The sequence below is a fragment of the Osmia bicornis genome, chromosome 1, assembly GCF_907164935.1.
Source record: "Osmia bicornis bicornis chromosome 1, iOsmBic2.1, whole genome shotgun sequence".
Taxonomy (NCBI): domain Eukaryota; kingdom Metazoa; phylum Arthropoda; class Insecta; order Hymenoptera; family Megachilidae; genus Osmia; species Osmia bicornis.
The window spans coordinates 14140242-14164067 of NC_060216.1; the positions used below are offsets into that span (position 1 = coordinate 14140242).

Sequence of the window (23826 nt, forward strand, 5' to 3'; positions counted from 1 at the left end):
CCTTGGACTATCTCTAAATTGAATTTTTCATTAAGCCTCGATTTGTCGATAAACCAAGAATTATTAAAATCATGTCGCGAGATAATTATTCTCAGTTCCATGCAAATAGGTCGGAGTGTTAAATTGAAATACAGTTTAACGGGGTGTAATCAGTGACCGGAACGATAATGAGAGGTTGCATCGGAGGGGTTATAAATCGACCTGCTTGCGTCCATTAACAATGATTCTGTTAGGCATACATGCATTTCAGTAGCTACGGTACAGTAGCTTTCAAAAATATTCTAACAATCCGACAGCGAACGAGGCGTCAGCAGTTTTATAGATAATTAGGCGACGGTACTAATTGGGTTCCCTGATTCGCGCGAGAAATTTGTGCATCATTACCCATATGCACTCATTCCTACATTTTCCTTCAATTATTCGCTGATATACGTGGTGTAAAAAATTATTTTTCATAATTTTCACAGATATTTCTGTATCTTAAAATGACCCTACAAATTAACTCCAATTAAAAAATTCCGGATGGAATTTTTATTTGTTCGCAGGCAATATACGATATGCTGGGCGCGTGTTCAAGCAACAGACCGGCAGACAGTGCGGAGGAAAGAGCGAAGAACATATTCGCAAAAATGGACGAGAATAACGATGGTCAGTTGACTCAAGATGAATTTCTGAAGGGTTGCCTTCAAGACGAAGAGCTGTCTAAAATGCTGGCCCCCTAATTCGTATACCTTGATTCGGGACCACCTTATTAAAAGAGATACCATACTAAACGGGCAACATCGGACAAACATACACGTTTTCTTATCAGACCACATGCAGCCAATGCGGCTCGAAGAACGTTCGCTTGGCGAGCATAAACTCGAACCAAATCGTCGAATCGTTCGATTAACGACAAATACAAACGAAGATGATATGAAGAGGGAAAAGAAGCTTCCACAGTGTCAGCCTTAAACATCCTCCAACGGAAATGACAGCTTCATCGAGGAAGACGCATCGAGTTTACGACCCACCTTAATTGTAAATGGTCGAGTAATAGTGGAACTTTAACGGATGTTTCGTGATAGAAAATGGTAAGGCAATCGCATTTCCTTTTGATATTGGAACAACGAGGACGAAAGTGATGATGGGTGACGTTCAGCGAGTGACATCAGGGTGACACAACGAATACTATTGAAATGCTGTTTTGCTACTACGATAATTATGGACGTAAAAGTGATCGATTGAACTGTTAACTCTTTCGTTGCACCACTATAAGTCTGTTAGAAATTCTTATCGTTGTGTCTTACGCTTCTGTACGCATTCATTTAACCCGTTTGCATCGTTTTCAGGGTAAGAAAGTGTCTGTCTGTTTTTTTCTTTCAACCATTTCCTTTGCTCCTGATAGACTAATGTGTATATTGAATAAGTGAACGTAGGTGAACGGAGATTTTCTCAAAGCTTCAGACGTTCATGCCTGACGGCGTCTTAAGATGTCAAGCTAGCTCGTCCTTCTGACGTCATAAGATGTTAAATTAGAATTTTCCTTGATTTGGTCCAAATGTTTTAGAAATACAAAGAGGACGTTAAATATGGACATCTTGTCTCTTTGTGTAACCATAAGGACTCGAGGGTCCTTTATGCAGCGTTCTCTTTCTATCAGCATTCCATTCTATAGGTTCGAATACTACACTTTGGAATAATAGTAAAATGGTAATTGTCTATTGGAGTAGCACATGAATTGAAATTATTATTATTGAATGAAATTTTTATCAATATAGTAATATTAATGGTAATACTTTGGAATAATAGAAGAATTCTATGGAACGTTTTAAAATGGTCTATCCACTAGTTGCAGGCTATTTCTATCCTAACTCCACCACAGAAATGATTTTAAAATCACTATACTACTTGGAATTTGCTATCTTCAAATTTCTACCAAAATCTGCTTCCGATGCAAAAGGGTTAACGTTCATATTCGTTCAAATACACCGTCGAACAGTTTCCATGATGAAAAAAAAAGGAAAAAAGAAAACTAAAATCGCTTGCACATGCGTCTTTGATTTTTCTCAACGATGCACGTGCAAGGTCCTTTTATACGTACTGCACAATGTTACGATTACTATAATGAATATATAATATATGTCATGTAATATATAGTCGAATATATTACTTGTCATATTAATACGTGTTTAGCAAAATTCTGTGTAATATGTGTATCACGTGAAACATTATATTACGTATGATATATTTATACTATTACGTGTATAGGGTATACAGCAATGTGTTTTTGCGAAAATAACAAAATGGTACGTATTTGACCCCTACAAAGTAAAATCTATACGTTGTATGGTGTCAGAGAAATTTTATTAATTAACACGTTCGATGCCGAATTCTTAGAAACGAGTTGCTCGCTGTGTGCCGTCACATTGAAACCTGAAGGACTGAGCACGCGATATAGCGTGAGGGGCATCGAACGTCTTAACACAGGTAGCTGCTAATTAATTAGTAGCTTATGAAAATTTCTTTATTTCATATATTTGCTATTTTTCTTTATCACTTGTCGGGGATTTCAGATATTCAAATTAAATTTCATTTTATTTAAGTGGAAATCCGCTTTTAAAAAAGTTTTATAGATAGCAACGATGTTGTCCTTTCGAGCTACGTACAGGTGCCACGTAGGTCACGGATGACCCACCTCGTTAATCAGAGGCACAATTTTAACGCGCTGACTGCCGCAGTAGATACAGCTATACCTAGTACGGTACACGGAATAGGTACTGCTAAGAGTATTAAAGATTCATTTTTTTAATTAGTCTAATTTGAAACATTCAGTTTCAAGGGAATCAAAAATGTAAATATAAATAGAGTCATTAATAATTCTGCGTGTAAAGATCAAGCAGGTATCTTTTTTTTAAATTCAAAGTTTATTAATTTCTTATTATACTTCGGGTCGTGATTTTTCTCGAAATAGGCAAAAAATTAAAAATAGTGAATTTGTTTCTTTTTTTTTTTTTCTAATTATAATTCAATCGATGATAGACGGATATTAACTAGGAATAATATTCGACCAATTTGCGCGGTTACGATTAGGTCAATGTATTTAGGCAAACAATTTGTCCTCTCGTGCAAGGATCGTTGATAACGTACTTTAGAATTCTATGAATTTATAAATCATCGATAGAGAGTGTCTACCTATTAGGACTTGCTCGAACAAGATTTACAATCTAGATATCTATTGCTACTAATCTGCAAAAAGAAAAAAAAAAGTCACATCCGTGCAATTGAAGTATAAATTACGTATTAGATTAAGTACATATCATTGCCTGTTCGTGAAACGAAACCGATTTTCGCTTCGCGTTCTCGCACTGCGTAAACGTGCTTCAGATCCATACCACAATTTCAGTCAATTTTAAACAAGCTGTCGTTTCGTCGTGCACGTATATTTCACGTGCACGATACATCTCTATACGTAACGCCACAGTTGCACCGAACGATGCGCTTTCGTAGGATGCACCCACACTCCCTAGGAGGCTGCATGCAGCTGCATAACTGACATTGCAGCTGGGGCTATTACGCGATGCCACAGCTGTATACATTACTTATATGCATAATTTGCCCTGGCTGTAATCTCACTTACCGTATGCACATGCAGCCTGCTAGCAAAAAGTCTCACGAAAACGCATCGCTGCTCGAACCTCCATTATTCGAATTTAAACAAAAAGAAATACGACAGAATTTAAATAGTAAAACTTTTGGGATAATGGAACGTACCTATGCTTATTTTGCATTTATTTATTTTTATACAGGATGTCCTAAACGGTATAGTCTAGTACAGAATAATGTTAGGTGAATACTGGAATGATGAATATTTCGATAGTGGAGGTTCTACTGTATTAAATATATTATACGGAATTATGTATAATTGAACACGGTGTATAGAAGAAACACCTATACTAATTTGCTACAGATTAGATATTCGAAGATGTTTATTGGTTTAACCCTTTGCGGTCCTATATTAATCCATTGATGACCTACCTATGTTTGAGAGTATTAATGGTATGCCATTTTGAGATATGACAGTATGGCAAATGAAGAAGTCCCCAAAATTAATATAAAGTTTCAAAAAATATTGGTGATAAAATAAATTTTACCTAGGAAAGTTCACTGCATATTCGAGTCCCAATTGACCCATCAGTGTCAACGTGTATCGTCTGCGGGCCTAAGCCAATCTTAATCTAACTTAATCCTTTGCGTTCAGAACCAGAACCTAACCAGTCTACGCGCAGCAGGGTTGTCAATGGATTAAGAATATTTTAATAGCATAATTAATATACAATTTTGCTTTCATTCGACTATACTATCTACTTAGAAAAAAAAAACCCTAAAATGACCACAATCCAAACGACACTATTCAGACTGAATGGAAAATGGGAAAACTAAACTGTACCGCAAAGTGTTAAGGATATTAGACACGGTGTTAGTTTTCTAGGAAATCTCGACGTGTGTGTCAGAAAAACGTGATGTTCTACTGCGCTGTTCCTTCTTTATTTCACGAGCCACCGGTAGCCAAAATATGCAGATAAAAATAAAAAAAATAAAAAAAAAATACATAAATATAGTTTGTACATACGTACTATCCACAATTCTGATCAGTCATTTTGCTAACCAATAGTCTGTTCGTAATCTTTCGCTTGATTTCCGGCGAGCTGGATCCAATAATGCAGAACAGAACATCGCAATTCTTCTCAAACCCGAAAGTGCAGCATTGACAATCGAAATAATAAGTTTCCTTATCGAACGAGTCAGTGAACATAGGTGAACAGAGTTTTATAAAGCTTAACCCGTTCAGGTCAGGTGGCATCGTGAGATGGACAGTTGGCCGGGCGTCCGAATGACATCGTAAGATGTCAAACTGACACTGCGTCCCGGCGGCGTCATAAGATGTCACGTTTAATTTACAGAAATTTTTCTCATCCAGTTTTGTCCAGGACACCGAAGGAAATTATTTTTCTCCTGGCCTGAACGTGTTAAGAAAGAACCTAAAGTGCATTATATAGAAACAAAGATCTCCATCTTTGAACTTCACGCATACAAAACTATGAAATTCCATGAATTACCAAAAAAATTTGGTTGTTCCAGTTTTTTAATTTTTTTTTTATTTTAACTACTTTTAATTTCAGTAACGTGGGTGGGTTATATTTTCCTGAATATTTTTAAAACAATAACCTCATTAACGTTTCACGAAGGAAATTAAAAAATAAAAAAGATCTTTTTAACGCTATACAAAGACCTATTGATCTCTCGGTCTTTGATGAAGTTGCACGTGACGTTAAAATTTTAAAAGGATCATTTCATCATTTCTATGAACTTCGTTTAGTTTTTAACAAGATTTTACTTAACGCTTGAAAGCTTTGAAAAAAGAAATTTTAAATGATATACTACGGTGTGAATTTTAAATTGCAACAATTTCGTGATAAAAATGTATGGAATAAATGCAAGGTACCAATTGAAGAAATGTTCAGTTACTTCGTAGCGAGAAACAATGCAAAAACACTGTCAATTCAATTAAAAAAGATTTTAAAAGGAACACGATACATTGAACAAAGAGAGTTATGGTTACGATGCGAACAAGAAACTGAATTATTCTACGCTATACTTGCAGTCTATGCTATTTTATATTTTTCTACGCCTTCAATTTTGTCTTCCCAATGTATCCTATTCCATTTCCACTTTATTAACACATTCCAGATCGGTGAAATGTCTATGACGCAGCAGGTGCGTCTTGTGAAGAAATTAACGTTATCAATCAGCAATTAAAAAATTATCAAAATGATAACAGGGGAACAGAAAGGCCTCGAATGTGTTAAAGGTGTACAATACCGAGCATGGTGGACTTTTAGAGATATAATGGCGACCTAGGAGAATACTCGAGATTTAACAGGCATTATGAATAATTTAAATTTGAAGGCTTCCATAATTTTAAAATTCCAAAATTCTGATCAAAATATTTCAGAATATTATATTTTAAATTTTGAAGGATCTTGAAATTTAGATTTCAAAAATCAAAAATTAGATTTTTTAATTTCAAAAGAGTTTGGACTCTCCACATCATTATTTTTCCTAGGAAAGCCTCCATGCTCGACACTGTATACAGTTTCCTTCCATTTCCCCAACTCCTTTCTACAATACTTCTTACTTATAGATTGCAGCTGTAAAATCTTGCAATTTGTAATACCAAAAATGAAACTCGTTTTATTTATTTCTCTTTCATTATCAAGCCTGCTGTTCAATAATTCTTAACTTATTCGAAAGATTTCGAACGAAGACTTAAGGTCGCATCGTTTAACACTGTTTCATAAGTTCGACCAATTTATTGAACATTTCTTGCATCGATCGCTTATTCCAAATATTAGCTTTCAAAACTACCAGTAATCTAAAAAAATAGAAACTATCCGTTTCTTTTTGATATTGCTAGAAATTTTTTAGAGTTAGAAATATACATGTTTAAAAAGAAAATGAAAAAAAAAAAATAAATAAAAGATAAAAAGAATGGTATACTACTTTGTATAAGCATGTAATCTATTCATCTATCCTTTAAAGGGAATGAAAAATTTTTCCATGGTCTCTAGTCAATTCAACGCGCAACAGAATTTCCATGAACCTATTTAAAAGGTTTCCTCGCACTTTCATTAACCATCGAACGATGGATAGCGGGATAATCTTTCCCGATCTCGTCCGAAGTTCTGATTCTCCATCTGTATAGTTCTATCTAATAATATTATGTATAGCGCAAAACAGCATACTAAATAAATAAGATAATAATGGCAAGGATATAAAGAAAAAAAAAAATACAATTTTCTTTTTTTCTTTTTTTTTTAATCGTTCTCAAAAATTCTGGATTGGGTAAAAAAGAAAAAAATTGAAAACTCCAGCTTTTGGTTACGATTAATTATGCTCAAATACATGCAACAATCACTGTTGAAAAATGACTATGCTAATCTAATTAGACAGAGCTTATTGACCACGGTGTCGTTAGCTGAAAGTATTTTATACATGTATGTAAATCCACGCTTATGGAAGAATGTAATGTTACATTTGATTTTAAATGCTTCTTAAAATCGAAATATTTAACATATAGAATCTCAAGATATTTAATATATAGGATCTATAGGATCACGTGTATTTCCGAAGTATATAGTAGCATACAAGGTTACTGTACCATAGTGGTTAATATGATTTAATGAAAATTCAAATGTAATTCTTCACTCTCTTTGCTGGTACACTTACATAAAAATAATTATACGTAAAGGCTCTTATTTATAGAGCTGTGTAAATAAACTCTTTTGTGTCTCTTTAAGATTCGTTCAGATTTATAGATAATTGTCGATAGATAAATTAAAGACAGTGTCTATAGGTGTGGACAAGCCTCTAATGATTCGAAGCTTGTACTGAAAATTTTTCTATCGCTTGAAATTTTAACCCTTCTCGCTAGGTTTATGTACAGTATCGAGCATGATGGACCTCTCTAGGTAAAATGTAGAAAAAGGAGATTGAATTTTATAATATTTGATAATTAAAAACTGTATTAATTTTTTCGAAATTGATCTTCATACAGAGTTCAAAAAACTAATCAGTTTTTCCCTAGTAAATCTATCGCGAACAGTGAGCTATTTTTCCTTTAGATTTTCCTCCAGTTTTCGTAAAATTCACCATGCTCGGTACTGTACACTCCTTCATCGATATAAAGTTATTATTTATAGCGGTTCTCGCTTGTTTCTACATTTAATTACCTTATAAATTTCAAACTTAGAGGCACCATTACGAAACTTAATGAATTCATCTAAAATTTAAATTAATCACCAGCAGTGACATAAGTTATCAGGTTGAGAAATTAATTAATTATTTTCCACGGGCCAAGAATTTCAAATTATTCATTTAACATTCTTCTATATATAAAACTATCGTGTTAATTATTGAAATTGAAATTTTTTAAAAGATTTCCTTTCAGGCTAACTTTTACTTGTTAAGTAAATAAGATCAATCACATCGAGCTTGTATGATTCAATCGCACGTGAAAGTGAAAATTTAAATTAATTAACACTTTATCATGTCTCACTTATATGAAAGTAATATTAAAATAATTATAGCAACCCAGCGATATTTTCTGTGAAAATATGTTCATTTAACTGAAATTTGTATGTTGTACAAAATTGTTGAATAATATGATTCTCGTTTGTTTCTTGAATACAAATGATTAAGAAAATGAGTAGAAAAACAATTGATGTATGTAATACATGTGTAAATGTCACAATAAAATCGTATACATCGGCTTATGATAGTTGAATGGCCTCAATGTCACACAATAAATCGTAATTTATAAAATTGGCAAATAAAATAAAATTCTTCATGTTTTCCGTCTATCCCAACGTCCAAATGTAATTAATTATAGTGCATTCGACCAAAAGAAAAATTGTAAGGAAAGTGGTTAACGTAAGGAAACTTGTTTGAAATCGTAATTGATTATTGAGGAACCATTGAAACAACCAGTCTTATTACTCTCGATCGAACAATGCTATGTAATTAACACATTTAGCAGGGATGTCGTCGTAAAATGGTAGACGTGGTGAATGAATGGGGGTGGCGTTATAAGATGACACCCGGCTGAACGTGTTAAAAAGAGAAAATGTGAGGCTGCAATTATTAATTTAATATCTCTATGTCTATTCCTATGTGTATACTTTGTTATACTTTAACACGTTTTAAACTTTGTTGTAAAATTATAACAATATTGTTATGGGTCAAAGTGATCCTGTATCCGACTATCGTATCAGTCTTCTGTCTTACAAAAGGAAACAATCAATTACGATTTATCACTCTTGATTATCGCTTAGACCTAAGAATGAACATTGCAAATCAGGCACGAAATGAAATACTAAAATAATTGAATAATCAATCAGTATGGTCTATCGGTGGCACAAAATTTGTAGTGCACTGTTAAACGCAACGCAAACAATTGTATACAATATCTTCATACCAACGATCCTAACGTTACAGAGAACCGTCGGCATTATTTGTATCCAATAATAATTATTGGTTTATTCATTTCACTATTCGTCTTTAAGCCTTCGAGACTTGGTCGTTATAGTGAGAAAGTTGTTTCAAAATTGCCTCTTCCATTAAGAATGGAGCTTTTCATTAAATTTTCATTCTTTTCGTTTGAACGAACAAGAGACTTTGATCATAATCTGAAATGAATTTCTGTGAACAATATTATGTTTGTTAAGATTTCGTTGAAGCAGGTCGAAATGGACACACAAACGAAGAAAACCGCATTTATCATAATTATTAATATTATTATAATAATAAACTACAGTATGCTCTAAATGTATTATCATTGTTGTTGTTGTTGTTGTTGTTATCGTTGTTGTAATCATTGTTGTAATCGTTTTTTATGTGTCTAATTTATTCTTTTCACCTGTTGTCTTTGTCTCACCATTTATACCTGGAGAAATAATATTAATATGGTCTTTTTCTTCTGTTACAGTTGTGTGAATGTGTATGACTGTGACGTGTAAATGTTGTCCTTATGGTAAGCTAATTCGATCTTGGTAAATTTCATTTTCACTAAATAGATTCAATGGAAAAGATTTGAAAAAAGAAAAAAAAATGAAAATAATGTTATTAAAATATTTTTCACGCGGTGATTCATCGTTATTACTGCAGCTAGTAAATATACAATATTTCTACTGATAGAAACAATTTCTTTTTCTCTAATTTTGATATATTTTATAGTTGCAATTTTTTATTTAAATACCGGCCTGCGGGATTAATCGATCATTTTGGATCAACGAATTTGCGGGGAAAACGTAGATTTAAACACTAATATACTTCTCTCTTTGCAGGCGTGTCTGGTGAAAAGTTCCAGCCACGAAGTGCTGTTCCATACGGCACCAGTAGAATAGTAGACCTAGTTAGCCCTTAATTATCTACTAACTGAATTCTGCGACTCGCCGACAAAATTCTAAAAGGGACTTGAATCAGCCATGGGGAAGCAGAACAGCAAGCTGAAGCCAGAAGTGTTGGAGGATCTCAAACAGAATACGGAATTCTCGGGTAACTTCTCAGTATATTTCAATAAAAATTGTTTTACGGTGCAAAGACACTCTGATATATTAATGAAAAAATATGCTCGTCTTTAAAGATGCTGAAATTCAAGAATGGTACAAAGGCTTCTTAAAGGACTGCCCGAGCGGACACCTCAGCGTGGAAGAATTCAAGAAGATATACGGAAACTTCTTTCCTTATGGTGATGCTTCCAAGGTAAATCAACGTGTAGTATTATTATAAGAAAATATTAGGGGTAGATTATCATTTCTACCATTTCTTTGTACCTAATACTTACTAATTAATGATATCTTTATAAGACGCAACATGTGCGTCATCGGATACATTCGATAGATAATATAAAGAATTAAGTTTCATGCGTGTTAGTCAACGTGTTAATGATTTTCTAACGGGGGAAACAATATGTATACGTGTCTCCGGGATAAGAATGAATTAGCAGTAATATTTATTGAATCATATATCCTGTAGTAGCCTGCGTTGCAATTTGAGGTCAGTAGTATTCTAATTAACTATATCCCGTCCAATCTTTTCACGATCATAAAATGTACAGTTTGCAGAACACGTGTTCAGAACATTCGACGCGAACGGCGATGGAACGATCGACTTTCGAGAATTTCTATGCGCCCTCAGCGTAACGTCCCGTGGCAAATTGGAACAGAAATTAAAGTGGGCCTTCAGCATGTACGATCTGGATGGTAACGGATACATTTCGCGGCAAGAAATGTTGGAAATTGTCACGGTAATTATTCGATTTTTCCGTTCCTCGGTGTATATCAGGTATGCACAGCAGAAATGAAGAACGGGCACCGAAAGTTGCCCGCGAGTACAACTACGGATACGGGCACCTGTTGAATGTTATTTAATTTTACGTAGCGTAAGGTTTAATTTTTTCCAGGCAATTTACAAAATGGTCGGTTCGGTGATGAAAATGCCCGAGGACGAGTCAACCCCCGAAAAGAGAACCGACAAGATATTCCGTCAGATGGATAAAAATAAGGATGGGAAATTGTCGCTCGACGAGTTTATAGAGGGTGCGAAAAGCGACCCGTCTATTGTGCGACTGTTGCAGTGCGATCCAAGTGCACAAGCTCAGTGAGACCCTGGGCTATTACGCAAGTATTACCGTATCATCTACATACCTGATTCGGGAACCGGTCTGATCATTGTTCCGCCAGCTAACGATACGCTGATAAAGAAACGTCCATTTAAAAAGCTCACTAGAAAACTTATTAAAACCCTAGTTGGTATCGTTAATTTTCTTCGATTTTAGTGATCCTTTTTTTCAATATTTATTTGAATGAAAAATATAGTTGAAGTTTTGATAGGTTTTCGAGGGAGTATATCTTTATGAACGTAATCGTTATTCTAAAGTGACAGAAATAAAGGGGCATTTGTAAATTGGACCGGTACCCAAAACAGTCCAGGGTCTCTGGGCCCATGGCGCTTGCACATACCGCAAGCTAGTCTCCAAGACTAGTCCAGTCGCTCCGTGTCATAAACGGATCGGTTTTAAGAAGAGAAGCGTAGTTTGTTTTTGATTATGCCAGTCCCTCTGTGCTGTGTATTACGAGTGACCTGAGAAATTCTTCTGATATCGAGCGCTTACTTCGACGCTATAAGTGATATTTATAATTAAAATTATCATTATATATTCGGAATTTTGTAAAGAGTCCCAAAATTCAGCTTCGATGGTGTTTGTGATAAATGTATTAGGTCTTCGGTGTACGCAGTCCAAAGGGGAAATTAATTTTTTTTAACTGTTCACAGGGGCATATTTCATATTATACACACACAATACTCTTCATTCTGTTTATGATTTCTCAGTACATGCCGTCACGAATCTATTAATTACGAAAAAGACTTATTTGTGAGGTATTTTATTATTATACTGATAACAAATCTACGAGCTACAAAGGTTATTGGAAAAATAATAATAACAATTGTATACACAAATTGTTTTTTATTGATATTTATATATTATTGGGTGTACAAATTAATTTGGTACATTATTATTGCTTCATTTATCAATAGGATCTTAAATGCATAAAAGCGCAGGAAAATATGTGAATTTAAAATCCTAATTAATAGAAGACACCTTATTAATTTGTATACCTAGAATAAAAGTCAACCATCTTTTCATTAAAAAAAGGATAAAATCTCAACCTGTCCTAATTATCAAACTCATTGACACTTTCAGTTGCTTTTCAAGGTACGGTGATATCACAGAAGTATAAGAATAAAATAAATGACATCTTTGTCTAATCATGTATGCGCATTAACGTGGTAAATATTTTTTTTTATATTTCATTTTAAAAATCGCGATTGTTAGACTTTTATATAATTATAGTACAGTTTCTTGAAAATTTCAAATTTTATGCGCAACGCCGCCAAGTATCTGCGCATGCGCGGTTAGACAAGGACACCCGGAGCCTTTATATAGCACTCTCTTCCGAGCGTGCGGTTCAGTCTTGTATCTCTGCGGTTAGGGGAGGGATGTTTCGACGAAAAGATTATCACTCGCGCGCATGAATTCTTATTGTTAGAGATTTATTTTTGCGAATGCCACGTGTACATGTGTGAATATGCTATGTGTGCGATTAAATATTTTTATGTAAATTCGCGGGTACGCTTACGAACCAGGAAAGAAATTACACGTAGAAAAGGAACCAGCACAATACATGAAATTTCCCGACAGTTGTGCGATTAGGATTGTACGTTTGTATACGCGACATTTTATTTTATTACTTTAGCTATAAAAACGCAATGTCGTATGTGTAATTTGTGCCGGTTTTTTATCGCTCATAATTTATTCTAAATTAAATAACATAATCATCGTAAGCAAAGTATATGTTTCAAAAAATATGCCCAAAAAAAAAAAAATGTATATAGATGTCAACTTGTAGTAGAGATGGCTAACAAAGTTGGCGGGATTTTTAAATTTGTTTATATATTCTTTATTTTCTTGTCTTTCACCCATAAGCTTCCCGTTTTTGTAATCGATACACATTATTTCCTTTCAAATTATTCTCGTTCCATTGATTATTCAAAAACAACTACGCAACAATTAAACAAGCGAAGAGCATGCACCGTGATCTTGCGCTTAATTAAATACACAGGCAGTATTGTGTTTTACAGAAGGACAACGTATTATGAAGATACAAATATGTATGTATAACCGACATATATGTATATTTGTATCTATATGTATATCTACTATACTTTTTAAGATGTACATTCATTCACATTGTGCTCATTAATAATTAAGGTTAAAGACTATATACAATGGCCGCTCGTTAAAGTAGCCGCGACATAAGTAGCCGTTAGGAATGCCCATCGCTCATACGCATTAGCCGTACATGCGCGCACACCCTAATCTGTCGTTACTAAGTTAGGGAATGAAAAATTCATGTATATGTATATATAGTATTAAACATGGGGTGTTTACCTAGGAAATATGGTGTTGTAGGAAAATAAGGCCCTATTGCCCATTATTAATACTTCCACAAAACTCAAACTTTAAATTTTCAAAAATTAATTTTGAACGTTTGAAATGTTATAATTCTAGAATTAAATTTTAGAAATTCCAGAAAATAATCATAATAATATAAATATTAAATAAAATTTTCCCTGATAAACATGTACATTCAGATAAGGCCTTTTCCTCCTGGAGCACCGCATTCCGTATGGAGACCTCCATTCTTAATACTGTACAATGCCACGTTTATTATACGAATAGCCCAACCACATGTGGCTACAACAAGAAAGCAAGCACTTGATTGGAGGGTATAGCGCGCGTGTAATTGGCCGCTCGATAATTAACCGATTGAAAAAGTACGCCTCTAGAACCCTCTAGCGCGGCTACTTATCGAGCGGCCACTGTAGTTATATCTTTTATTCGTATAATTACTGTATAAATTAAATAACCTCATTAAAGTTAATATATAAGATTCTAAAATAAATATTGAATTTTTCTGGCTATTTGACGATGAAACAAAATATTAGTAACGATAAACAATACGACGACTTTGCCTTCTGAAGTATACAAAAAAGAGAAGGGAAAAAAAAAATGAAAAATTCTATTTAGATAACGTAGGATTGATATTTTACATTCGATGCTAGCTGAGTCAAAATGTAATTATTGTATCTTAAAAATCAGGAAGCAATAAGCAAGAGTAAATTAGCACGATCTTAAAGGAAAGAATCGTTAACGTCGTGTAAATTTGTATAATTTCACAATCGCCCCAGTATTTAACAATTTTCTAACAGTTTTTTTATGAAGGGATATTAAGTCGTGTCAATTCGTCAAAACACGAGTAGTAGTAGTCAGTTGATACATACGATTAATGATAAACAAAAAAAAAAGAGAAAAAACATTTTATGAAGAGAATGAAAAAAGATTTTGCAAATCTTTTTTTTTTTTAATGTCCTTGTCTTCGTTCAAGAAAAAGCAATTTTATATATTGTAATAATTTTAATCAAAATAGAATACGATAAAGCAACATTGGATTGTGTGTTGTTAATAGATATTTAGTTTAAATGATATTTTGTTAGTTAAGGTCCAGTATTAGCAGAAATTTGAAATATAACATTTCATTTGCGTAATATTTATTGAACTTTTCAAAAATATTTAGAAAATAGAAGAACTACAATAACAAATATATGCACAAAATATATTATATGTAAATATATTATATTATGTTGTAGATATACGAATTTATAGAAAGAGAGATGCAGCCAAAATAGTCGTTACGATACTAACACTTTCTAATATTCAAATCTATTATTCTGCTGCAAATAACGTTCACTAACTCTGCAGAGATTATGCTTCCTATTCATTAGCGTAATTGAATAGGGGATAGAATGAATTTACGCGACACCTCAAAAAAACGTATGTAGACTGACCACATTATTCTAAAATTCCAAGATATTTTTGAGATTCTACAAATCAAAATTACAGAATTTAAGAATTCAAAAATTTCAATATTTCGGAATCGCGCAGTTTTCAAATTCGAAAATTCAATTAATTCCGAACCCACAATTCAAAGCTTCCAGAACTAAAAAATTGGTAGAATATGAAAATTTCAGAATTAAAAAATTTTCAAGTAACCTGGCTCACTCTAGAAAGAAATCTTAGTTGCGCCAATGTTCCTATCCTGTCTATTATATATCAGGAATTTCACTTTCTTAAACTATTAAAAAACTTTTCTGAATTTCCAGTTTATAAATCATTTCATGTATAAATTTATTTAAATTTCAGTAGTTTGGAAATTTGATTTCTCAAATTCTTTCACTACAAATACTTAGAAAATACTGGAATATCTATTATAGCATATGTCAATTAAAAGCTCACACTAAACAGCGAGTAATAGCAATTAGGTACCGGAAAAGTTCGTGTGGTTATTCTGTTAAATTTATTAATCTATATTAATTAATCTAAAAATTTCAAAAGTGCAGAATTCAAATATTAATTTATTCCAAAGTTAACATTGCAATCTCCATAATTTTTTGCATTAGAATTTTTATATTAATGGAATGTACTGTGAAAAATATTGGGGAAGAGTTAGAAAAATAAATGATCAGTTTATTAAATGCAAATATTGTTCGAGAGAGTTCAGGTCACTTGAATTTCGTACTATAAATCCGCACGAATTTTTTCCGATATCTAATAAATGAATTTAAAATTATTGCTCGAAGGTAGAATAATACCTTCCAAATGGTAGTAGTTAGTAATGAAAACATATACTATCATTTACTGCTCGTGTTTGTCGTGATATTTCTTTCTAAATTAGAATCTATCTATTTCATTTTTACTAGTAATACTTAAGTAATGAAACGAAAATTAAAAAATTTTCCAAGCATGATGCAGTAATCTTAATAGTTAGCATTAAAAATACTCAGCATTTTTCTTTCTAAATAATTCTAGTTCAAGTTAACACTTGTTGCACATTGAAATTTATATCTATGCTGTATTATAATTTTTGCCTAAAACTCTAATTAGAAATTCTTCCCTAACTTAGAGTATTATAATGATATAACAGATTACTAATATTTCTTGTATCAAGAGTTTGTCACGAAAAATCTAGCGCTGTTTCTGGCTTTATCGATGACTTATGCTTTCAAGATTTTCAACTTCTATTTATTATATGTATAAATCTTCCAATTCCTCTTTCACTAATAGTTAGCAGAGTCGTATAGTTTCAAAAATAACAATTTTTTGATCAGCCAAATACATTTATAATATACTTTATTTTTTTTCTCGGGATTATAAAGAGGAGAGGGTAACTGTATACAAACTTAAAAATAATTATGTAAGTAATTTTATCATAGAAATTTTTATTACTTTCCCAAAACATAAAAGCAAAAAGTTTTAGCATACTTTTTATAGAACCCAAAACGAAACTAATTACCAAACTATGCGACTCAGAATTAAACAAATATGAAAGTTAACAACTAAAATCTTTAACGTGTATACTACGAAAATTGTTGTAATCCTTTACCGGTGTTTCTCTCGTAATTCTATTATGTGCACAAATTAATTCTGTGTCTTATCTTTATTAATTGGACATTTATTTTTTTTAAATCGTAGTAACTTCAAATATTAAAATATTCGCGCGCCACTTTTCAAATCCACAGAAGCGCGCCACTTTTCAAATTCTCAGAAGCGCGCCGCTTTTCAAATCCAGAGAAACGCGGAAAATTTAAAATAGTAATGTTAAAGACACACAATTAACTTGTACACCTAATAAAACTGCAAAATGTTATTCTCCAGCTTTTGTCATGAAATTCTTTGTGATTGTTTCTATCTCTTGATGTCTTAAAAATGGTTACCTGTCATTGATTATTATTATTATTAAGCATTTGAATGTTTCTTCTGCCACTCTACACCAAGAAATTCTTCTGTATTATATAAGGATAATTTATTACTAATTCTACATGTATTATCGGTGCTAAGTGTGTATGTGAAGTACAATGCGTGTACTGTTGATAATGCGTTTAATCATAATTAATAAAATCATTTTGTGCAACTTTTGCATTACCACTTCTGCATCCAGACTTTTTCAGATCATTTTACGATAAACGAAATCAAAATGTTACGTTGAAAATAATTGAAATGAATGTTTGATTAAGGATATCGAAGTGGTTTATGTGGAAGAATTTTATATCGTATTACCTTTAATCGTAGTTAATGGTTCATTAGTTTACTTAGGATACAAGTTAATTTGTTATTAAATACAACATAATGTAACATAATATAAAATACTAATGTCGTACAAAAGGAAGGAATTTAAAATCAAAGTGTAACACATTTTATTAAGTTATTATTGAGAATAGAACACCGGTAAAATAATAATTGCGTACAATGTTGGTTATAAGATATAAAATATTAAGGTTGGTGTAATTGGGGAGGGAACAGGGTGGGCCTGGTCCTTTCTAAAATTCGACTGATCCCTTTACCGATTTAAAATTCCCAGATTCTAAAATCCACTTATAAAATGTTACCTTAATAGAAATAAATATTTCGCCTCAAATACAATGTGTTCTGCAATTAAAAACAAAACATAATAATATCCTCGCCACGTGAAATTATGTATAAACGAAACAATTTTAAAATCAAGTTAAAACCAAACCGTATTAAACATTTGCTACTATTGGTAAAATTAAAGGACCTGGCCCAGCCTTTACGAAAATCCTAGTTGCGCCAATGAATATTAATTTGCTTTACGCCTTACGATTAATAGTTATTAATAGTTGTTTATTGAAGATAAGAACGAAACCACTTGTGTATCAGCTAATTGCTACATTAAAGTGTTGATATTATACTCGTTTAACTTGAGTTTCAATAAACTTTAAACATTTTCAGAGAAAATAAATATTAAACAGGTCGCAATATTTAAAACTTTGTAAACTATAAAACCGTATATTTTCTTAATTATTACAGAAATATATTTATTACTAAAAGAAAAACGTTCCCGAGTTTGATGTAACTGCATCGTATATGAAAGTATTATGAACCGGTTTGTACTGATTCGTAACAAATTTGATAACTTCCTGGGCTGCCAGGCCACCTAAAAATGCTGATACTGAATGTAATTCTGATCCACCAAATCTACAAAATTCGTGGACATAGTCATCCTTTGCTAATGGTCCACATCCCCATTCGCTCAACAGTTTTGTAATGCATGCCTAAAATGATCGAATCGAAAGTTAGACTTTAGAAATTCATTACTGATATTTCATAGACAACATACTTTGAGTTTAACGATGTCAGGTTCTACTTGGTCATCAAATTCACCAGGATATGAATTATATTCCGTTTGGAATTTTTCAACTCCTCTGAGAACCACGTAGTAAATCATCATACTTTCCGGATTTTCTAAACTTTGCACTAGAAAAATTTTTCTAAAATTATTCAATTACACAATTATTTTGGAGCCTTTAAAATTATCCTTTTTTAATTAATATTTTGAATTTGAATATTTCCCCGCGCTTTTCTGCATTTGAACCGATGCTACTAAATGGCGCGACTATTTGAATGGTTGAGGGTACCGCGATTTCTTTCTTTTAAACATTACCTATATTACTCGCGTCGAAGGTTTTAGAATCATATTCATCCGCAATACGCGTTCCCCTTTCCACGTGTATATTAGAGGCATGCCTACAAAATAATTTAACATCTCTCTCAGAAATAGAATCCGACGATTTCCCCAATTGCCTTAATAATTGTAAAGTACGTCTCCATACTGCTTCCACGTCAGCTGCCGCTTGTTTATGATAACTGCAATGAACGTAACCATAACAAAAAGAAAAAAGAACAATATTTTCGATACAAAATAAATTTTACATTTGCTGAAGCGTTATATATTTTTCAGTATCAGCAATCATGTCTGGCAAAGTTCCTTTCAGTGGCAATAATCCCCCTCCTTCGTTCTGAATAAAATCCTTTACCGCCTTTGCAATTATCCAAAATGAACTGCTCTGAAAACATATTTTAAATCAATTTGAAGTTAGACAATTTATTAATGTGTTAATATTCCATTTTCATACCTTTGCTGTTAAATTAATACACTGATTATCGTTCAGAATATTCATTACGCTATCTGAAATCTCTGTAGGACCTATACAAGTATTAACAGCTTTTATAGCTTCTTCAAAATTCTCTTCACTATTCGCTATATCATTATCGTCCCTTCTTATCCCTTTTTTTATCATTTCTCTTAACTGTTGCTTCTCTTTGTATGTTTTCGGTAATTCTCCTTTTTCTAAAATCCATTTCTGCAAGTATTTGTACAATATTACTAAATACGGTACATGAGAATGATCCTTGAAACTCATTTCATCAAGGTTTATTGAATCCAGATGATGCTTTAGCGACTCGAATGGTTTATCTAAACGTAGATCGGGAGTTTCGTTATCTGGATGCGTTTCTATTATTGTGTGTTCTTTCACTTGAATTCTCATGTATGCAATAAATCCTATACTCCTGCATACTATTAGAGGTATATTCAACTCCCATAATCTTTGGGATAGAAGGATTAGAGACCTGAAAAATTTCTGTTTAACATAACGTCGAGTTTCTCCGAAAGTGTTTCTTACTTTTCTGTAAGCGAAGTGGCCACAACAACAGTAAAGTTATTGAAAAAGTCTGGGCTATTATACAAAAGTTGTTCTGGCTCCTCATCAATGTAATCACCTCTCACATCAGAATTTAATTCCAAAAGCATTTGAGTTGCAACTTGAGCTCTTGATTTTCCTACACTATCTGCTTCTAAAAAGAAACTATTCAAATTTATTATGTATAAGATATTGTTGAATGGATTAGATTAATTATGATTTTGTGTTTATATACTTTGCTCCAATATCTTCATTGGTTATCTTTTTACCATCTACAATTGTAAATGCTCCTATACCTGGAAGTACCAACGATTTTAGAATTTCTGTTCCAACACCTGTGGCATTTATGAGGCAGACATGGGCTGCTTCTAGCATTGCCTGACCATGGTCACCCCATAATCTATATGTATAATAACAATTATTCCATTAATTAGAATATTTCATTATAGAATTCTGTAGTTATGGATATATAAGTAATTGTGAAATAATGGAAAATGAATCCCTTTGAATTAGTCTGTAATTTCCCAACCTTAAAGTAATTTTACTGATTTGTTAATTTCTGTGTGTACCTTAATTGTCTGTCATATTTCCTACTTCTCTCAGATTGTTCTGGTGATTTGGGAGCTGGTGATGCCATTAGGATTAATTTGTTAGACTACTTCTGTAATAACATTTAATTTTAAAAGAATGGTTTATCACACTTGGATTTAACACACACCATATATATATATTCATACACAGCTGACTCTAGTATGAATAGTCTATAGAAAGTCTATGGGTCGCACATTTCAGCTGAGGGGTCCCTAATACCCCAAAATGATATCTGGTCGGTATCTAGAGAGCGCCACCGATGCATCGGGGTCCCTGACACCCCGAATGCCATAATGTCTGTATGCAGAGCATCACCGTTGCTTCGGGGCCCCTAGCACCCCATGATGATTTCAGGTTTGTGTCCACAGAGCGTCACTGGCGCTTCGGGGTTCCTGACACCCCGGATGCCATGTCGGTATGCAGAGTGTCACTCGTTTGTAAATAATGTTGTTTATTTGGCGACAATGACAGTAAAGGAATTGAAATTATGTGTTAGAAATTATTCATTTGGAAATATTTTATAATCGAAATGTAAATTACGTTGTTTAATTTAAGAATTGATAAAGAAACAAATTAACAACGTTTAAACAAGAGTGCGTTTTGTAAATATGACGACATTAAAAGGAATTTTTCCTGACTTAAGTAAGCAATCAATTTTTGTTATTTAAATTCAAATCGCTGAGCTGTAATATTAGATAGTAATTAGTATTAACTGTTATTATAATTACCATTATTTAATTACTATTTTTAGAGCCAGTGAGGCGAAAAAATTTCATTCATGAAAATGTGAAAAATCTACATCGTATGAAAAAAATTTCGGTGAATACAGCAACGGAAGATATACAAAAATCACAGATACATAATCGAAAAAGAATTAATAACAATAATTATAACGAAGATAGTTTACTAAAACCCGGTACAAAGCAACATGAAATTATTCATGCAAAAGGTACTGCAAATCACAAATCAGAATTGTATAAAAAGTCCAGTGCCCCTATATTAACCAAAACTGCTAGTTGTACAAAGAAACCAATGCGTTCAACTAACAACAATATATCAGTTAACCAAAAAAAGGAGTGTCATAAACATAGACCTCTAAAAAAATCACATGGGAAAGTTTTGTCAGACTCTAACTTATCCTGCACGTCAGTCAGAGATAATCTAAAAACTGAAGTCAGAAACCAAGGTATTCAAACATTGAATACAACAGAAATTGATAATTTATATTCTGAGGGGATCATAAAGTATGTACTGGAATTAACTACATGTTTTTTATTTTTTGCTAATCAAATTGTTTCTAGGTATCCTTCAAAAAGATTTCTAAGCTGTAATGAGGCAAATGAGGAAATTGGTAAACCATCAGAAGGAGGAGACACACCTGTGCAAAATGAAACTGGTTTAAAGAATCCTAAGGAAGAGACTGATTTTATTAAATTAAATAAACAAAATTCTTCTACTACTAATAAAATAACTAGTAAAACTAATAGTAACAATATTAACAACCCTAAACCTAATACTTCTGCTTCTAATTATCGCATGGGCGTAGTTCCAAAGTAAGCTACTAGCGTGTAATCGTTTACGCTAAAAAATTTAATTTAACATTCATGTTTGTGTAATTTTTAAGGTATATTCGAATTTTGGAATTCGCAAAATTTGAAATTCAAAGGCATCCAATTAATTTGTATTCCTTATGTATTTTACCAATTGTTTGCTAGGTACATTAAGAATAGAAAGGAAACTCTAGAAAAAATAGAGAAAGCTAAGACAAAAGAACTAGATGCCAATTGTCCGGATGGTCATGTTCCTTTACCTGACGATGAACGCAGAGAAACGTTACGTGTGTTACGAAAGAGTATGTATTTGAAAGATAACACAGTGTAAACCAATGCTATAAATTAGATTTATATAAGGTGTTTTAGGACCAAATGATTATGCTAGCAATAGCCGATTAGTAACATTATCCTGCTGTATTAATTTGGTTTTATATATTTGTATTTTATTATTACAGATTACCAAGAATTTGTAAATGAATTAAATATGTTGCCAATAAAGGTAGACACACTTAGGGCACAGCGTCGAAAAATGGAAATAGAAAAACAACTGAATAAATTGGAAGAAGGAATAAAGGTGTTCTCAAGACCTAAGGTTTATGTAAAAATGAATGCATAAATTGTTAATATGTTGCACATTTATGTGTAAATGTGTAGGCGCGTAATTTTATTTATTTAACAATGATGCGAAAGTATACATAAAATTTCTGTACATAATAAATAACATTCTATATTATTAAACAATTAACAAACATATACTACAACTGTTTTTTTGTATTGGATGGACCAGGTCTCTTAAATTTAGTAAAACAATCAAATGTTTAATATTATTATTGTGCGTATTGTTTTCAGTTGCATAAATTAGTGCATTTAGAGAATCTTGAAATTCTAAAATTTTCGAATTTCTTAATTCAGAAAAACTGGAATTTCGGGATTCTGAAATTCTGTTCAGCCCCTACTTAGTTACACCAATAACTACCTCATTGCCTTTTGAATTGACCATTGCTGTTCTTACTAGTTTTTAAGATTTTTTCTTCTACCTTATTTCAATTTATCGGGCAATATTGTATTCACTTTGTCACATCTTTCTTATCAATTTCTATTCATTAAATTTCTATCAATAGTATGTACAAATGCAACTGGATCAAATTGAAGCTGTCCTAAACTATAATATCTTTCTTCATTTTGATACCATCTTCTGATATCAAAATCCTTGAAAAATATTGAAATCTCTCTTCTGGCAGATTCAACTGAATCTGAAAAAATAATTTTTCACTCTCAACATGACCAAATATGATGCTGTATTTATAATGATATACCAGATCCATGTGTTGCATTTCTTGTATCTGACAGACCAAACATTCCGCGAATAGTATCAGGAGCAATATACTGTGCTTGGTAAACTCTTGTGGGTCCCATTAATTGTCTCCACTTAATAATAGCATCATAATCAGCTAAAATATGAATATCAGAAGGACCACTGCACATAAACGTCAACAGACGATTGTAAAAGAATTTTTCTTTGTGCTCTTCGTAAAATAGTGTTACTTCTTCTTGGGTAATTATTGACCTGCGTGATCTGACAATTTTCAAATTATTGTCAATAATTAAGTTTCGAATTTTCTGAAAATCAGAATATTACCATAATATTCGTGGATAAGAAGCAACTGTCGTGTCAATCCTCTTTGATTGCCATTTACAATTTAGAAAGTTAGGTTAATAACCCTCTTACCTGAAGCACAAAGGGAGATTTAACGATATGCGGCTTAATTACAGCCAATGTTAGCTGAAGATATTTTTCTGATTGCATCTTACCATTTTTCATTACCTACCCATCTTGCGAAATTTCAATAATATCATAATGCAATAATTATAAATTTAAATCTTTTGTTAGGAATCATCACGTGTACCAATAACCAGGGCCGACAGGACACTTGAGCGGTGCCCCGAACTTAAATACATAATT

The 23826-nt window shown here is 32.6% G+C and overlaps 5 protein-coding genes across 12 annotated transcripts in view; 3 read left to right on the forward strand and 2 right to left on the reverse strand.

Moving 5' to 3' along the window:
* LOC114870872 (neuronal calcium sensor 2) overlaps positions 1-5653 on the forward strand; it is a 50406-nt gene extending 44753 nt beyond the window's left edge. For all 3 annotated transcript variants that reach the window (XM_029176061.2, XM_029176059.2, XM_029176060.2), the window contains one exon: positions 546-5653. In XM_029176061.2, the coding sequence (XP_029031894.1) occupies positions 546-722 (177 nt within the window). In that variant the 3' untranslated portion in view covers positions 723-5653. The remainder of the gene's footprint in view (positions 1-545) is intronic.
* LOC114870870 (neurocalcin homolog) overlaps positions 1-17933 on the forward strand; it is a 63070-nt gene extending 45137 nt beyond the window's left edge. For 2 of the 3 annotated variants that reach the window (XM_029176054.2, XM_029176055.2), the window contains exons 2-5: positions 9885-10095; positions 10184-10302; positions 10658-10846; positions 11003-17933. In XM_029176054.2, the coding sequence (XP_029031887.1) occupies positions 10026-10095; positions 10184-10302; positions 10658-10846; positions 11003-11203 (579 nt within the window). In that variant the 5' untranslated portion in view covers positions 9885-10025 and the 3' untranslated portion in view covers positions 11204-17933. Of the gene's footprint in view, positions 1-6007; positions 9572-9884; positions 10096-10183; positions 10303-10657; positions 10847-11002 lie in introns of those variants that run through there. The other variant, XM_046285707.1, reaches the window with a different exon arrangement.
* Positions 17934-18009: 76 nt separating this feature from the next.
* LOC114870862 (NEDD8-activating enzyme E1 regulatory subunit) lies at positions 18010-20444 on the reverse strand. 3 transcript variants are annotated; one of them, XM_029176034.2, is made up of 8 exons: positions 20289-20444; positions 19955-20119; positions 19702-19884; positions 19153-19648; positions 18950-19083; positions 18681-18883; positions 18357-18493; positions 18010-18291 (listed from the first exon to the last, which is right to left on the reverse strand). In XM_029176034.2, exons 1-8 carry the CDS (start codon positions 20354-20356, stop codon positions 18061-18063), a joined length of 1617 nt encoding a protein of 538 aa, XP_029031867.1. In that variant the 5' UTR covers positions 20357-20444; the 3' UTR covers positions 18010-18060. The 3 variants fall into 3 exon arrangements, with proteins under 3 accessions (XP_029031867.1, XP_029031868.1, XP_029031869.1); XM_029176035.2 differs by lacking the exon at positions 20289-20444 and having other exon boundaries at positions 19702-19873; positions 19955-20059; XM_029176036.2 differs by lacking the exon at positions 18357-18493 and having other exon boundaries at positions 18153-18291.
* A 264-nt stretch (positions 20445-20708) lies between these two features.
* On the forward strand, positions 20709-22491 carry LOC114870866 (putative uncharacterized protein DDB_G0282133). Its single transcript, XM_029176051.2, has 5 exons — positions 20709-20952; positions 21062-21554; positions 21612-21863; positions 22026-22162; positions 22319-22491. The coding sequence occupies exons 1-5, from the start codon at positions 20919-20921 to the stop codon at positions 22477-22479; spliced, it is 1077 nt and encodes a 358-aa protein (XP_029031884.1). The 5' UTR covers positions 20709-20918; the 3' UTR covers positions 22480-22491.
* On the reverse strand, positions 22481-23784 carry LOC114870871 (nucleoside diphosphate kinase 6-like). 2 transcript variants are annotated; one of them, XM_029176058.2, is made up of 3 exons: positions 23676-23784; positions 23180-23483; positions 22481-23116 (listed from the first exon to the last, which is right to left on the reverse strand). In XM_029176058.2, the coding sequence occupies exons 1-3, from the start codon at positions 23676-23678 to the stop codon at positions 22953-22955; spliced, it is 471 nt and encodes a 156-aa protein (XP_029031891.1). In that variant the 5' UTR covers positions 23679-23784; the 3' UTR covers positions 22481-22952. The 2 variants fall into 2 exon arrangements, with proteins under 2 accessions (XP_029031891.1, XP_029031889.1); XM_029176056.2 differs by having other exon boundaries at positions 23593-23781.
* Between the last annotated feature and the right edge of the window lie 42 nt (positions 23785-23826).